At 38.4% G+C, this 17,904-nt stretch overlaps 2 protein-coding genes across 2 annotated transcripts; one reads left to right on the forward strand and one right to left on the reverse strand.

Annotated features, from left to right (window-relative positions):
* Window positions 1–282: 282 nt before the first annotated feature.
* On the forward strand, window positions 283–8,644 carry LOC118737752 (lipase 3). Its single transcript, XM_036468484.1, has 3 exons — window positions 283–2,009; window positions 6,560–7,348; window positions 7,406–8,644. The coding sequence occupies exons 1-3, from the start codon at window positions 1,845–1,847 to the stop codon at window positions 7,796–7,798; spliced, it is 1,347 nt and encodes a 448-aa protein (XP_036324377.1). The 5' UTR covers window positions 283–1,844; the 3' UTR covers window positions 7,799–8,644.
* Window positions 8,645–13,041: 4,397 nt separating this feature from the next.
* On the reverse strand, window positions 13,042–14,447 carry LOC118738253 (lipase 3-like). Its single transcript, XM_036469179.1, has 3 exons — window positions 14,370–14,447; window positions 13,722–14,303; window positions 13,042–13,500 (listed from the first exon to the last, which is right to left on the reverse strand). Exons 1-3 carry the CDS (start codon window positions 14,445–14,447, stop codon window positions 13,042–13,044), a joined length of 1,119 nt encoding a protein of 372 aa, XP_036325072.1.
* Between the last annotated feature and the right edge of the window lie 3,457 nt (window positions 14,448–17,904).

The raw sequence follows: 17,904 nt of genomic DNA on the forward strand, positions 1-17,904 counted from the left end.
GTGACTTATGGCTTATGGCACGATTAAATTACGCCTAGCCAGGTAATCTTGAAGACGCGTGAAACAAGATGAAGCCGGTGGGGCATTGGAGGCGAGCCGGACGTCCTGTCATGACACAGTGTTCCACTTAACTTATTTGTGCGTTCAAGTTGACGTGCATAAGAGTACATACATGTCTACATAAAACACTACAAGCAAGCGAATGCGTAAGTACATAAGTGTATACATACATGCATACATACATGCTTTAAAAGTAAGTAAACAAGCACTTGGGGCTAAACAAAGAGGGTGCTTATTGCCCAGAAAGCGTAAGAGTCGGCGCGATCGTAAATACTTAAGCGCTTATTGATGAAATTAAATTATGAGTACTTAAGTAAAAGCTGTGCGTTGACAATTTGTGTAAACCGTCGGCAAGTAAACAAACAAGTGAACGCTTCAAAGTGATTGAAGCGTGTAACCGTGTTACCGTGTTACCCAGTTATCAGCGCCACAAATCGGTGAACGCATCGTAAGCGCATCCTAAACGAATCGCGCTATGACGTACCGAGCGAAACAACCAGTCAACAGGTTATTGCGATTCCGAGGAAAAGGTGGACGTACGTACCCCCAGAGCATGCGCAAACGGTGGGCGGCAAATATGGTCAGCAGCTGTTCCAAAGCAACGCCGGAGAGCAAAAGTAAAAGCCCAGTGACAATAGCGAGCTAATAACGTTGGACAAATGGACAAAGCGCCACTCCACGTGGTTGAGTCACAGCCGAATCACTAGCCGGCTGGTCGGCAATGCTCATTGCAAATCGATTAATGCGAACACAAAGACCGAACGATTGAGTTTATGAATTAAACAAGTGCAGAGCCATCGGCGTTGTGCGCACGGGTTGAAGCCAACGTCGCGAAGGTAATATGTACACGTAATGAGCACGGTGATCGTCTGTCTCTACAAGCTCTGCACGTTTTGGAAGCAGCAGAAGCAGCTGAGAGAAGCGCTTCGCATCAGCTGGGGCAAATGGAAGACCACAGCCTGTGCGGATACCGCATTCGAAACGGCGGTAAGACAATCAGTCTATAGACAGCCGTCCGCGCACGATTATCTTAGTGAGGCAACGCGACTCCACCAACCAACATTTTCTTCAACGCGATCCCGGAATTCATACATGTAAAACCGATATGGAGGTTTCACCTTTTCCTGCGAACGAGAAAAAAGTTACAAACCGCCAATGAAAGTGCAAAATTAAAAAAAAAAAAAGCAAAAATGCTACACAACAGAAAAAAGAAAGAAAGCCAATAAGTAGCAATAAATGTGAAAAGTGAAAAGTAATAATATCAGTTAAGGCGCCCAATAAGCGCGCACAAGCACACACATACACAACAAAAAAAAAAAAAGAATTACCCGCCGTGACGTTCCAACCACAATTAGTGTTAACTTTTGACCCAGCGTTTAAGTCGGCACCTTTGTTTTTATATACTCATATATTTCGCGTTCCTGGTTTTTACATTACGCGCACAAAGTGAAGTGATTGTTAAATCTTATGGCAAGCGTCGTCATACACATAGAATAATTGTGCAGAAACTCAACGTCCTACAACCACCTACATTTAGCCGACACACTAAGCCATAGCTGCAGCTGCAACATAAGTCGTCGCTGTCTGTTGGCCAAGTAGCAAAGTGTGTTGGCTGCCATTCACACAATTCGTTACGCGCACTACACGTCGCAGTAATCCAGTATGTCATTCTGCAACATTGCGGCCATCCGTGGTAATAACACTGCGAACGCGTTTAACTAGCAACATCATCAACGACATCATCAGTGCCACCTTTCGCAGCATCTTTGCGTCACGCGCGCGTCATGGCAATCACCAACATAAGTTGCAACATCATCGAGTCGTTGTTGATGTTGCTGCTGACAGCCTTGTGTTGCTGGCAATTGGAGTTTCAGCTAAGCGCATCCTCATTTATGGTTGAAGCGTTTATCAACGTGCGTCAAACGCGCGACATCATCATCACAGATGCGGTATGTCCAGTGAAATATGTAGTGCTAATTATAAATAATATAATGAGAATAAATACCTACTTTACGGTAAAGTGAAATGCAATAAAGTGAGATTAATGACGAAATTGGGCGCATGTGTTTTAATGTTTTGTTATATAGACAAGCGGAAATAAACACGCGCACCTAAAAAACCTTTATACAATACATACGCGCGATCTCTCTGTGCCAACTGACGCCACTTGGAAATGCCAAGTCCTTCTCCACTTGCTGTTCCCATGCGCAGTGGGGGCCTCCCTCTTTCTCTTCTACCACTAACGGGTTCAGATTTGAACACTCTCAGAGCTGGAGCATCGGTGTCCATTCGAACGACACTTCCAAATCAGTGCCGCACTATGTCCATGTCGTTGTAAAGTCATACAGCGCATCCTTCCATCGTCTGCGGTACTCGCCATCGCCAACGCGCAAAGACCCGTAAAACTTTCACGAAATCTTTCTCTCGAATACTCCAAGAACCGCCTCATCGGATGCGGTCATTGTCCATGCTTCTGCGGGACATGGCGAGAGAGTGGTTTTCACACTTCGCGGTTCTTATTACCAATGACATCGATATCATCAGCATACGCTAGCAATTGCACGCTCTTGTAGAAAATTTCTTCCTGAGCATTCAGTTCTGCGGCACTTATTATTTTCTCCAACATCATATTAATTGAATTGAATTGAATATGTCCGTCTGAAGCCCAGTTTGGTGGCAAATGGCTGGGATAGGTATTTCCTAACTCTGACGGAGCTGCTAGTATTGCTCAACGTCATTTTACACAGCCGTATCAGTTTCGCTGGGATACTAAACTCCAACTCCTCCTTTTAGTGCTGTCGAAAGCGACTTAGAACAAATCGACAAATCGATCCTTTTCTCGCTGGTCTTTTCCAAAATTTATCGTAAAGTGAATACCTGGTCTATGGTGCCAGGTCTAAAGCCCCACTTATAAGACCCTATCATATATGTATATATAGCAAACGTTTGGAGAATATTTTATAATAAATGGAAAGACTTCTTTAAGTAATGTTATCGAGCTTTGTACCACGATTTGCTTTGCTTTCTCAAGTTGGAAAGGTGGAAGTTGCCAAACCGGCATCCTTTTTACTAGCCTCAAATTAATCTGTTTTAAAAACTTTCATTGATAGATAAATATAGATCCATGTAGAAGAAAACGTAGACCAATTGATGAAAAATCTATTCTCGAATTTTTTTGATTGATTCACGGATCGAATCGGAACTACATTTTCCTCAATTTTGTAAAAATTCATGCACACTTTTAAGGGTTCCAAATCATTTCTGGAGAAAAGTTAATAATTGCAGCGCAAAATTAAAACTAGTACAATATTTTCGTCGCCAACTTACTCGTAAAACCATCGCATTCGTCTCGCAATGGGCAAGTATTTATGTATGTACCTACATACCTCCCTGTTGAACGACAAATTTCCCAAGTCATCAATTTAAACTTTTGACTTATCGAGTGTATCTAGTCAGTCAATTGGAGGACAAACTTTAAGCTACAAGGGCAGATCACATCGCAAAAGTGCCGTTTGATTACCGAATGGTTGTGCCTGTGTGTGTTTTAGTACATTCATTTGTGCAATGCGCGCATGCGCTGAATGCATAATTAGAAATATTGCACGTATAGCATATGCGCATACATACATACACATATGTACATATGTAAAAACCGTTGTTATTGTTGGCTTGAGCTGCTTTATGACAATCTTTACTATCGCAAGTTTATCGCCGATTGTCCTTTTTAGCTTGTGTGGCTTTCATGTATGTACATTAGGGCATATCACGAATAAAAGTCTAGTGTGTGCCAGCATTATTTTAGTACTGACGCCGAGAGAAATTGGGTGTAATTTAGTTTTAGGCACCCGCTAAAAGCAAGCGAACCGCGTTTTTGCTGTAACTTTCTTATTTGATGGTCGAAAAGATCTCGCTCAGGACTATAATTGGCCCTTAAGATGTTTTCGGGTTTAAAAACCGTTCAAATACATACCTTAACTAAATTTGGAAATACTATCTCTAGATTTTTATTTTTATATCATAAATCAAAATCTCTCAAAAAATGAGAAATGAAAAAATATTCTACGTTTTTATTCACAAATAAAAAAATTATGCTCAAGTAAGAATGTTATCTACAACAAAGAACGCGATTTAGCCATTTTTATCGGGTGCAAAAAAATTTTTTTGGGTCCAAAAATTGTTTGTGTATATAAGTTTTGAAATAAATCTGATTACTGAACTATTTTTCTTTCATATATAGTGATACGGCTTAATGTACATACATATTTCTGTGTCAACACGCCCTCATAGCGCTGAATGTTCAACGCACGTGCTGGCATTTGCATTTGCCAAAAATTAGCGAAAAAAAAATTATGCGCACCATACCCACCATATGGAATTTAACGAAAGTTAGAAGAGTGTTTTAGTAGGTATACATATGTACATACATAATTATATCTGTTAAAACGGAGAATATTTAGAAACATTTCACTATGAAAACAAGTCATGTAAAAAAAAAAATTTTACATGCTTTCATTCAATTTTTAATAAAACAAATAAAAGTTTAACCCCGCATCACCTAACGGCTTCGTTTTTTCCCCAAATATCTCTACTACTGCGCCACCTATCGCGCAAATTTTTTTACAGTCATTCCTTTTCATGTATGTAAGTAACACTTATTCCAAATATGAACTACATACATATGTAGATAATATCAGATATTATCAAATCATAAATACGGGGTTTTCAAATATCTCAACACCTGCGCCCCCAGCGGATTAATTCATCTTTCATATTGCATTGTCATCGGGTTCGGAGCTTTTGATCATAATGATTGATCGTATAGGTATGGCCTTCTTAAGATGTTATTTGCTACACATTTCTATTTCATGAATATCTGCTTGGAATGGAATGGAATTGTGCGTGGCCGGAAAAACTCGAAACAATTTTACCAAGCACTCAGGCAGGATTGTCCATTGCAACTAAAGCCTAGAAAGAGGATTTAGATATATTAGCAGAGCGGGAATTCATTGCTTCTCTGTAAACTTACCATACACTTTTATAAATCTTAGCAGTTTGTGTTCTCAATACATCCGACCAATGTACCATCTAACGCTGGTGAAGGCCGGACAGCGGCAGAGAAAATGATATGTACTATTATCATCTTACACAATGGATCGTCAATGATGCCTATGGTGACCAAATGTCGACCTCATGGATTGGGCCCCGCAGTCAGACCTATCCGGGTTCATAGATCCTTTAGCTACCACCTTGTCAGATCTTTTGAATCGCTAACCTACGGCTCTCGTGAAATCCCTGACGTACCCGATTGTTGCCGATATGCTTGGCCCTAAAATTGGCCGTGGTCTAATTGGATGCGCAAGTTAACCACAGTTCGTCAATTCTTTGGCCACACACACCACATCATTCCATCTTCGCCCAATTTACATTCCCGTACTATTTTTGAAAAGATGCGAGCGGTCCTCGGGGCCTCTAGAGTAGCTTGGCTGTCACTGCAGACGCCGATTTTATGTCCGCATCACTTTTCGCCAATTATCCAGGCTGCTACTTTCAGTAATTCAAGGCTTTCGAATGAAAATGGTCTTTCACTGCACCCAAAGAGGAAAAGCTCCTGAATTTAAGTGCAGATGTGATCCAGCTCCAGTACCATTTTCAGTCTTTAAGACGTCGGTATTGAGAATTTTCACCGATCCTCCCAAGAGTTTGTCTGGATCTCTCCATTGCTCCCTTGTAGGAAAGCCAACGATGTACTTTCTTGCAAAGGGCAATGGAGATATAAGTTTTTCATAAAATGTAAAAATCAAAGCTATTACTCTGACAACCTTCGAAACAACTCTCTGTGCCTGGAACTCCGATCGTCGTTCCGCAGGCCAAAGAAGTGCAGCCAACACATTGCTTTCATTGGCTTCTCTTGGATCGCTGGAAAATGATGAGGTATCTGGCGATTGGTATCTTTTTCGGTTATTGTAACTTAAGGGATTTTCAAAAATCATTTTAAGCACCTTGTAAAGAAATGAAAAAAATTAACTTGTAATTTCGTTCAAAGTATTTATTACACGTATAGGGTATACGCTGCAGAGTAAAACTGTTGCAAATTACACTAAAGGCAACAACAAAGTGACATTGATTGCTCTTTGCATAAACACGAATAAATAAACGCATGCACTTTTTACGCAGTTAAGCCGATTCCACTTCGCTTGTCCGTCCACCCAGACGCCTATTGAGCCATGCAGACAGCCCAGCCAGGTAGACTATTTGCGTAAGACACTTTCATGTCACGGCAATGTCACAATGACGCCGATAACGCTTATTATTGTCATGCTACCTACTTGAGTCACTCAATCATATTGCATACTTGCTACTTCAACACAAGCCCATATATATATATATATATATGCACATGCAAATATAGCTATGCGCATACATAAGATAGTACCAGCAATGCATTAAAATTATTTATTATGTACCTACTTTGTTTCTTCAAACTGTTCTTGCATTGCAGGTGAAGCGCATTCGTCGCGACGGCTATCCAGTGGAAAAGCATCATGTGCTAACAAAAGACGGCTATGCGTTGACATTACACCGCATCCCGCAATACAACACATCAGCAACGACGACGACGACGACGACGACGACGACGACGACGACGACGACGACGACTTCGACCACAAGCGGTGGTGGCACATATACGCGTCGTCCAGTCGTTTTCCTGTTGGCCGGCATTTACGCCTCCTCAGACGCTTGGCTACTAAATGGTCGCGAAAACTCATTGCCATATCTGTTGTGGCGTCAAGGCTACGACATTTGGTTGGGCAACAATCGCGGCAATGTCTATACGCGACGCAATGTTTGGTACAACACGACTGAGCGCGAATTCTGGAACTTCAGCTGGCATGAGATGAGCATTTACGATATGCCCGCCATGGTGGACTACATTTTGCGGTGTACAGGCGAAACAAAGATGCATTTTGTGGGCATCTCACAAGGTGGCACTGTCTTTTTGGTGCTCAACTCAATTTTGCCGCAATACAATGCTGTCTTCAAGACGGCACATCTGTTGGCGCCGGTGGCGTACGTCAGCAATACAAAAGGTGGGCTGGCGAAGATTTTCGGTCCCATATTGGGTACACGCAACTATGTGGCCAAAGTGTTGGAGGGCATGGAGATGGTATCCACAAACAAGTTTGTGAAGAAGTTCCTGTCGTCACTTTGTTTCGAGAACGAGCGGCCCATGGTGTGTGTGAGCCGTCTTTGGCCGGCTGTGGGCTATGATACGCTACATCTGAACAAGGTAAATACATATACGAATATCTGTAACGTCTTGTAATTTTGTTTTACTTGTTTGCAGACTTTGCTACCCGACATAATGGCCAATTTTCCCGTAGGTGGCTCTTTTAAGCAAATTATGCACTACTTCCAGGGCTATGTCTCGTCGAAATTCCGCCAATATGACTATGGCCCGGAGAAGAATTGGTTAATGTACAATCAATTAGAACCGCCAGACTATCAGCTGGAGCTCATCACAGCGCCTGTTACCATTTTCTACGCTGATAATGATTACATCGTTTCGGTGGAGGATATTTGGCGACTACTGATGCGCATGCGCAACCTTCAGGCCGTTTACAAAATACCACGCAAACGTTGGAATCACTTCGACTTCATTTGTGGGCTGCGCGTGCGTGAGTTTATATTTGATAAAATTATCAGGGCAGCAAACTATTACGAATACTCGTACAGTTGACGTTAATTCAAAGATATAACTATATAATTCAAATTAGTTAGGCTTAAGATTTAAAATTGTGATGTATATATACAATCGAAAACGAGTGTTATATTTAGTCGAAAAACTTTTAGGGTTAAGATTAAAAAGGAAGAAAAGAATTTGATTGCACATTACTAATGTTTGTTAGGCAGCCGAGCGTTTACTCCAATTTGGGCTTGAGATACTCAACGAAATAGGTTGGGCGAATTCGGACGATGGCCACGCGTACCTCTCATATAACATTTGTATTGTCGAAAAATGCAAAAAGAACGATATTTCCGTAAATACTGTAAAACTGGTGGGTGAAGTAGAATTTTGTAATAAAATACTTAAGACAAATATAAACTTTGTGGAAAATGGGCGTGGCACCGCCCATTTTGGAAATCGAGCATAAACGGCGATAAATCAGTAAATAAAGAAGCAATGATATTTTACCAGTAAATAAGATTATTATAAAGTTTTGGAAAATGGCCTTGGTACCAACGAAGTTTAATACGTACGCCCGGTATATAGAGTTCGGCTTCAACTTATACTTTTTATACTTGTTATACTTAGTTAGGAGGCATTTTTGGAAGAGCACTTTTTTCTAGTTGATGTTTTTGTAATGAAAACTAAACCGGTAACCGCTTAGTGGCAGCATGACGCTCAATATATTTTACTACAGCGCACATAGGGGTATTTCAACGATTTAAGTTAATATTTTAATTTCTGCATTATATTCTTAAAAAGTAGTGATGGATCCGCATACAGAAGGTAATAATGCATTTAAGGGTAAATTTTTTTTAATCATTGTATTAAGCAAAAGTTCAATTTAAATGTAACGAAAATAGCGGTTTTCAACGAGTAATTTTTTGTTAGTTTTTGTGAATATTAAGGAAGGCGAACCCAACTATGTTATATATTTCGGAATAAACATTTGTTTTCCTTTACATTGATGTTATATAAGTGATGATTAAAGAAATGGTTTTGGGTATACAAGCGTTTAAATTTAGATACATGTCAATTTAGATAAATCTACGATACTTCAGTAAATATTGTATCCAAATTGTTAAAAATTAGTATGTAAAGTAAAATTTTGGAACAAAATAGGATTATTATTAAATTTTTAGAAAATCGATAAATCAATAACAACTGAAGCTAATTCATTCTAAATCGGTTCTCGGAATAACCTCTTAGCATTAAATAAAATTATAATTTTTTGGATAATGCGTTTTGGGGCAATGCGTTGAAAAACTCCGATATTTCAGTAATTGAGGACGCTAATTTACTCCAAGTTAATACTTACAAAATTCTCTTAACAATAAATAAGACTGTTATTATTACAAAAATGTAGTTTTATTACATTGGGTGCGTTCGAGCTACGTACTAATTGCCGCAATATTGCAGACTTGTTGCTCTCCTGATGACATGTTGCTGATGCTCAACTTAAACTTTTCTAAAATGTTGCAGAAATTGCGCAGTAAAAATTTGTATGTTGCTTTTGATTTTCCAATGATTGTCAAAATTTTGTTCGCCCAAATTTTCGCGTAGAACGTGATACTCTTCATAAAAGAGTAACACTGCCGCATTAATTGCACCTCGAATACACCCATTTCTTACCTATACTGTGATACATATTTGAATTATTTAATTCCTTTAATTAAAGTTGAATTTGATTTTTTAAACCCTGGAAGGTTCCTCAGAGATAAAGCCTTTTCAAACCCAATTTTATTGATACCCATATTGCAGCAATTCATTAAACTAATTGAAAAAAAAAATTTAACAGCCGGCAACTCTGTTAATGTTTTAACCTATATTTACTTGATTTTAAACATTTTCAATTCTATATGTCAAAACACGTCTTTTCTAAAGATTTCGAGTTGAAATATTCATAAAAATAATTTTGGCCGCATAAATCGGCTAAATACCCCTATGTGCAGCAGCGGGCGGGAAATAAATATGTATGTATGTATGTATGTGTAAACATTAGGTTTGTTCGTCGAATTATCATGATTTTTGCCCAAATCGCGTTCGTGCAGACCAAAAAATTATCCATCACTCAAAAACTGAGAGCGCAAAGTGACAGTTCTCCTGAGAGAAGTGGCAAATTCTTGCTGGAAAAATTTTAGCCCGCAAGAATTTGAAATCACGACAAACATATGATTGTGGCGCATAGTGGCATTTTTGTCTACGATAATTTGAGGAAATAAGTTCGTTAAATTTAAAAATTTATAAACACGAGCTATTTTTTTATGAAAAAAGGAAGTAAATACTTGTTGATATAATTAATTTAGTTAATTGCAATGATTTCAACTTAAGTCGGCTGAAAAAAAATTGTATTCGCAATCGGATTGCAATTGCAACCAGAGTCGATTTAAGAAACCCGACAGCTAGTACGATAAAGAAATTGAAATGTATGTTAAAGAAAGTCAGAGCAACAAGAAATATACATGTATTTGTCATTGTTATTGTGGCTTATTAACATTTTATTTTTAATATTTGTATTGAGCTTTGTACCACGATTATTTATTAGGGAAAATTGAAAAAGCAAGAAATTCTAAGCGGTAGAAGTTATAGCAGCTATTTCAGAGATTACCACATCTATATATATATATATATTTTTTTTTTATATGTGAGTTGAAGTCGGTTTTTTTTTTGCTAAAAATTACTTGTTTCTTAAATGTTCTAAATTCGAGTATTACAAACGTTTGGCCTTTATAGTACTTAGCTGATAGGATTTAACAATAACAAACTGTGCCTCATTGCTTTAACTTTTTAACCGACTTCCAAAAAAGGAGGAGGTTATCAGTTCGTCGGAATATTTTTTTTTTTTTTTATGTATTTTACCGCATAACTTTGCACCACGTCAACCGATTTCAATAATTCTTTTTGCAACGGAAAGGTAGTGTCTCGGAGGTAGTCCCATACTAATTTGGTTTACATCCGATCATTGGATCATGAAATATATAGATATATATATACATATTTTTTAAGTCGGTTTTTTTTTGCTAAAAATTACTTGTTAAACAAAAAGTCAATGAACTTAGATATAATAAATTTATAAAATACCTGCAAAGTCATTAAATAAATATTACAATGTAATTGTGCATGTATTTACGTGTTTGTGTTGTTCTTTCTCCTAAAAGACATGGATACCAGTGAAGACAACCTAAGGGATCGAACTCTGAGTAGGAACTAATTTACTTATTACTGCTGATAAAACATTAGCATTCACTTGAAAGTGGCTTTTCCTGCGATAAAAACGTTTTCCGAAAACTAGTGGTTCTTTCCTATTTTACGTTGCGAACGCGAATCTTAAATGTCAAATTGATCGCAGAGTTTGTTTCAATTCTGTTTTTCAACAATACAGTCATAAAAAATGTACTTATCGAAAGTTATCAAGTTAGAGAAACTTATCAATTCCTCGTTTATAGTTATAAAAATTTATTGAATTATCCATGTTTATTGAGTTATCGCAACGTATCAAATTATTCTAATTGGTCAATGTTTGTTGAGTTGTCAAAATTTATAGGCGCTATAAAAATTTATCGGGATATCGAAATTCGTCATTTTAATGACATTTATCAAGTTATCAATATTTATTGAATTATCGTTATTTACATAGTTAACAAAATTTATCGATTTATATCGATTATTATCGATATATATAGATTTACTGAAATCTGTATATTCATCGAATCAAAGTTGTTGGAGCTTCCAAATATATCGAGTTATCGAAATTTCAAAGTGGTATATAGAATTAATCGTGTTACCAGAACGATAGCTTGCGAAAAATACGGAGCTATCAAAATTAAGCTTAAGTTATCGAAATTTATAAGGGTATCCAAAGTCTATAGAGTTATCGATTTATATCGAGGTTTATACATTTTTGAGTTTTAGCGAGGCCCCAAAGTGCACTGTTATCGGAATTTATCGAAATTATTCTAGTTATTGAATTTTGTTCAGTTACTGGATTTGTGGTTTTTTAAATTCATCGAATTATCGATATGTTTTACATTATTGAAATTTATAGACAAACTGGTATACATCGGGTCAATTCCAAGTCCTGCCAAAATAGTCCAAATACATTCAAAGATGTAAAAAATTGTAGTCACTTTTTACTTAGTGCCAAAGCAGGAGATTTTCCGTTAAGTAATTTGCATTTTGCTTACGCTCTTGCATTTTGACCCTTTTCAGATTTTAGTCAGAAAAGATAAGGAATGGACCTATTACTTAACTTGCGTCTCTCTGCTCTGTCTGTTTAGCAACGTAAGCCCCTGGTTAGTGCATTCGGCAATACGAATATACAAACCCTTGTAGACATCAAACTCAGTAGCCAAAGGCAATAATACCTCTGCATCTCGGTCCGCAGGTACTTTATATTGAGGTGAAGATGTAGTGTTTGTGTTATAATCACAATAAGTATTTTTCATTATTTCTGTTGCTTGAAAAAGCACTTTGCTTTTGCTGGAAATTTCCTTGAAGAAATAAATATACGAGCTTGTTTTTCTTGTGAGCTGAAAACTGCTTTAAGAAATTTTGAGAGAAGATAATTTCTTTTCGATTTTTCGTTTTTCTTGGCAGCTGAAAGTAGCCCTTAACGAGAGTTATAAAATTTTATCGAACTAATAAAATTCATTGAGAAGTTAACTTCGAATAACGGAACGTAACTGGTTTGCCTATAGTTACATGACATTTGAATATAACCTCACTTTTGTGTGCACGGAACACAACTGCAAAAAGAAAAACTAATGAAAAACACAAGTTGTTCTTATAAAATAAAAAATATTTTCTTAATTCACACATCCTTTTCTGTGTCAATCAATAATTATTTAACCGCTACCCAACTGTTTTCTATTGTTTTCATAAAATATTCCACATATTTCTTTGCGAAATAAAATTTAAAATAAACGACTTGGAGTCGTTTTTCTTTCGATATAGGTTTATTGGCACGTAAATAACGTGATCTAATAGTTAAAACTTTTTTATTCGGCTCCTTTACATATAATTCATGCAGTAGTGGGTGAATGCAAAACGTGCAAAAACATTATTTCGCTCCTTTTTTTCGTAATTACATACAACTATCGATAATAACACAAAAACTGCGACTATAGTTAATTAAATTACGACACGATCAGCGCAAAACACATGCGTCCTCTGAAAACAACTGCCCACAACTGACGTACCGCCGTAATTCAACACTTTTTTTTTCAATTACACCACACACAATGCTTCAAACTGTATTAGGATATATTAACCGCTCCCTCTGTCACTTCCTCGCTGTTTTCTTCTTCCACCAACATTACTTCCCGTTTACTCTCGAATCCATTGATATATCCGAGGACCCTCTCGTTGATTACTTCTCTAACATTAAAAGCAAACAAGTAGTCCAAGTGATTCCAGGTTGTGAGGTTAATGTGTCGAAGCTCAATGTTGTCACCCATGCGCGGCAACAGGCGAAAAACATCGATTGGCGATGATTGCCAATCATTATCCGCATAGTACAGTTGCAATGGAGGATTCGCTCGTATACTCTCCAGTGGATAGTCGGGTGGCGTTGGTTGTTTATAGTACAACAAATTCCCTTTCAGACCATGATCGTATTGCCTAAAGTGACCGGACACGTACTCCTGCATATAATGTAACACCTGATTGGTGGAGCCGCCTGTAGGATGAGTCTTTACGATTTCGGGAATTAGGGACTGTAAATTGAAATTTAAAAACCCATTTATTATAATTCGCACAATCATCGTGTATCAGCAAATATGTTCATGCGTACATAGTCTGTATTAACCGGATCAAATCCCGTGTAAAGAAACAGAAGATTGGCGCAAAGTGTCTCATCTAAAAATTCATTTCTACATGCCGCCGCATCAAATAAAGACGTGAATTCGTTATATCCCAGAAAATCATGATCACTCACGGCCTTGGAGATTGGACTGGGTTTGCCCAAAATGGGCGAAGTGAAGCGCATCAACGGTGATTGTTGGTTATCGATATAAACAATCGGTGCCAACAAATGAGCTGTGCGTATACGTTCCATATACCAAGGCATCAAGGACATCAGTACCATAAATGTGGTTGTGCCCATCGAATGACCAACATAGTGCAGCGAATCTTTCATTGTGGTGCGCAACACATATTCAAACATAGCCGGCAGATCATAAATACCCAGCTCATGAAAGCTGAAACGCCAAAACGCCTTCTTCTCTGGCGACCGCGAAACATGTCGTCTCGAATAAGTAATACCACGAAAGTTGCCCAACCACACATCGTAACCAGCATCGGCTGCCAAGTAGGCCAAAGCCTTATCTGGACCAGCCAAAATCCAATCGTCCGAAGAACTAATTAAACCATGTTGTAGAAACAGCACAGTTTTGTTTGGCACATTGGCATTTTGTGCGCGCAACGAGTAAGGTATGCGAAACATGGTAAGAAGGTAGCCATCGATTGTCTGTACGGTATGTGACTCTACGGGATAATTGTTTGCCACCACGCGATCAGCCTGAAATGAAGGGCATGGGAATGAGCGTTTACGGTGAAAGTTCAAAGATAATGACTATGTACTTACCGTTGTCGGATAGATTGGTGTAGTTAATGCTGACGTGTGTGCAACAGCGCATAAAAGGAACAAACTTAATAAATACATCTTTTAGATTTTATTTAGTTATCGAATCCAAGACTTCACTACCTAATGAAAATTCTAATACTAAACTATCTCTGGAATATATTTGTGCTTATATACCCACTGGCATGCTATGTGGATCAAGTGCGAAAACCTTCTGCCCGCATTTATGGAGTCAACATGTAAAAATGTATACATACATACATATACAAATGTTTTTACATAATCGGTCTCTAAATTAATTTGTGGCTCCACTCAATTCATAGTTTATTTTAATATTTAATTATGTTTTATTAATTAAGTATCTATACATTGCTCAGTCATACGACTTAGTTAGGGCGATCTGGAGCAGCTACATAATTGAGTTATATGTACATATATCAAATTAAAGTTCAAGCTGCAATTGCGGTTACCGTGTTTGTCACAAAAGTAAAAATTATAGTGATCAGTGTAAAATATTGAAAAATATTAACCAAATGTTCATGGAATTTTAATTCGGATTCGTATTATTCATGGTTTGGAAATTTATTCATGGTTTGGAAATAAGTCTTTTTTTTTGTGTTCGCAAAGCTCGAGAACAGCTGAACCGCTGTTTTTTAAATTTTGGACACCTGCCGCATGAGTCCCAAGGATGGTTTTAGGCTAAAAAAAAAAATTCGATATGTAAAAGGGGCGGGGCACCTCCCATACAAACCGCATTTTTTCATGCTGCATATCTCTGGAGGTGGTCATGGTAGAGTTCTGGAACTTGGTATGGAGATATACGAAATCAAATCAAACTGGGCGAATCATTCCTACATTCTGGAGGAGTAAAACAGGCGGTCCACCAGCGAGACAGGATTAGTACGCTGAAGTGATGAGTACTGTCCGCCATTGGGACGTATACTATTCCGGCGGCGACGCCCTGCACGACTTTCTGGGCTGGGTTGAGAAACTGGCGGTATGCTATCCTGCGAGACCAACTCCTCCCCACCCTCCCCGAGGTCTTACGCGGCAAAGCGCTCAAGTGGTTCCGCGTCCGGAGGCAACAGACGACCACCTGGGGCAGATTTCACGCCGAGGCAGAAAGATTTTTCCTGCCTAAGCGACACATAAACCACTGAGAAGACACTATTCGCCAGCGGAAGCAGCTGCACAGGGAAAAAGCTAAGGATTACATCCTCACTCTCCAGACGATCCTCCGGCAATATCCAAAAATGTGCAAGAAAAACCATTTAGAACAGACAGGCGGCACACAGCATTTCCACCATAGGGAGCCGGTACGACGCAAGAAACACCTGCTGGCTCTGCAAAAAGCGTGGACATCAGCGTTCTCACTGTCGCAACACGTGCCGGCTGTTCTGCTCCCGCTGCGGGCAAGACGGAATTTTTTCCAGAGATTGCCCATGCCCGAAATCAACGTCATCAGCCCAACCGCTACAGCATCACCCGTTGCCCACGCTACCGGGTTGCAACCTGAATGGCGAGGCATCGACGGTCGCTTTTACGTCGACGTCACCATCGAGGGATTTCACATACGGGCACTGGTGGACACAGCAGCCACGCTTACGTATAGGAGAGTGTGCAACTCGCAGATCAAACGTGCGTCGTTAGCACGCACACCTATCCCGTCAGGATTAAACATAACAATCGATCCACGCGCACTTCGGTAGTGGTGATCCCTAACCTGGCGGAGCAAATGATACTAGGAATGGACTTCCTTGCAAGACGAGGCATCATCGTTACACTAGATGGCCAGCCACTAGCTAGCGCCACTCTCCAACATTACAGGACCAAGCACTGCCGCCGAGCACGTGATCACGCTCCGGCACAACCGACCGCCGGAAAAAGCGCTATCTCCACCCCGCCATGCGTACCAAAACTCGCATTGCGAATGCCATTGAATCTCACCGTCTCCTTCTACATGCACCGCCTAACAATAACCGAACGATAAACAATGAGAACTATCAGTACCAAACCGTCACGAGGATTGGATGTTCGAAAAAAGAAATGCTTTTTTCGGTTGTCAACCATGTTGAAACAAAATTTAGTGCTGCTGACATTTGCGAAAGTTCCATGAAACTCTTAGAGGAAAAAACGCATATTTTTTGCAATTATTTGTCAAAGAAAGACGAAAATTATGGAAAGCAATTTGGAAAGGATGCTAAAATATTTAGATCTGAAAACATAGTGTTTCTGATGCTGCTGATGAAGTTCTTTTCGAAATCAAAAAGCCAACTGTGTCGACCAGCAGCCGGATTCTGACTTTCACTATCGCTAAAATGTTAAAATACGAATGCTAAAATGTTTCCGAATTTTAGCTATGAGAGACCCGCTGGTATGCTTATCTTGGAGTTTTTAACGATTTTCATGAAAAAAAAACAAAAATTAATCGATCTAAAATTTAATTTTGAAACCCCAACAGTATTAGTTAAAAAAAAACACCTAAAAAGACTAACTTAAGCAGAAAGGTTTATGTAATTTCGAAGTTTCCGATAGTAATACGCCGTTACACTATGAAAAGTAAAAAAAGTAATTTTCCCCGAAAATTTACGTGATGGAATTTTATTTTATTTTTTTTCTTTGCTTATTTTATGTATGTACTAGCAATTACCCGGCGTGCTTCGCTGCGCCTTAAATGTATTTTTGTGTTGTAACTCTCCCCCTAAGCTCTTATGGCCTCATTTACAAAATATTTTTAAAGAACTTTATGAAGTTAGATTTAAAAAAATCGATCTATGAAGCATTGTTTATTTTTTTTTTGAGTTAATATATTTTCGAAGGTAATTAGAAAATATGTAAAGAACCGACTTTCTCTTGGAAATTTAATTTATAATCTTATAACTGGAGTCTACTATCGCACCCTTTCCTCAAACGTGTATTGATTCAATATTCAAATAACGTATATTTATATAATTTGAAAAAATCTCCCTACTATACAAATATGTACAGCAATATTAAATAATATTTATTTACTTTTAAGGCGCAGCGAAGCACGCCGGGTATTCGCTAGTGTCACATGAAATTAACTGAGCAAAGTACAATGAATAGCTGTTAAACAATGGCACCATCTACTTTAAATGAAACATACTTATTTTCGTGGGGGATACTCACACACCATATACTTTTCTATTGAAATTTTTCCTGAATTTTCCTAGCTATAAACCTCCAACGAATGCAAAACCGTGAAAATCGGTTCGTGCGTTCTGGAGTTATAGCGTCAGGAAGGAAAACCCTACTTATTTTTATATTAATTTTTATATTAAAGAAGATTAAAGAACTGTCCGCATTACTCAATTTTATTTTTCACTAAAACGGTATTCATGAATTTTTTAATTTTTTTTTTATTTGCTTCCGCATACTTTTGACATAACAGCTTTCATTTTATGCCGATATTAAACAAATACAGCCTAAGTTTACCCGGGTCCACGTTTTGGTCTGTATCTCGTGACCCAAGTCACCCAGCTATATGAAAAGTGCTCAATCTTAAAGCATTCATGAA

This window comes from Rhagoletis pomonella, unplaced genomic scaffold (genome assembly GCF_013731165.1).
Source record: "Rhagoletis pomonella isolate Grant_MI unplaced genomic scaffold, Rhpom_1.0 Rhpom_scaffold_00004, whole genome shotgun sequence".
NCBI lineage: Eukaryota > Metazoa > Arthropoda > Insecta > Diptera > Tephritidae > Rhagoletis > Rhagoletis pomonella.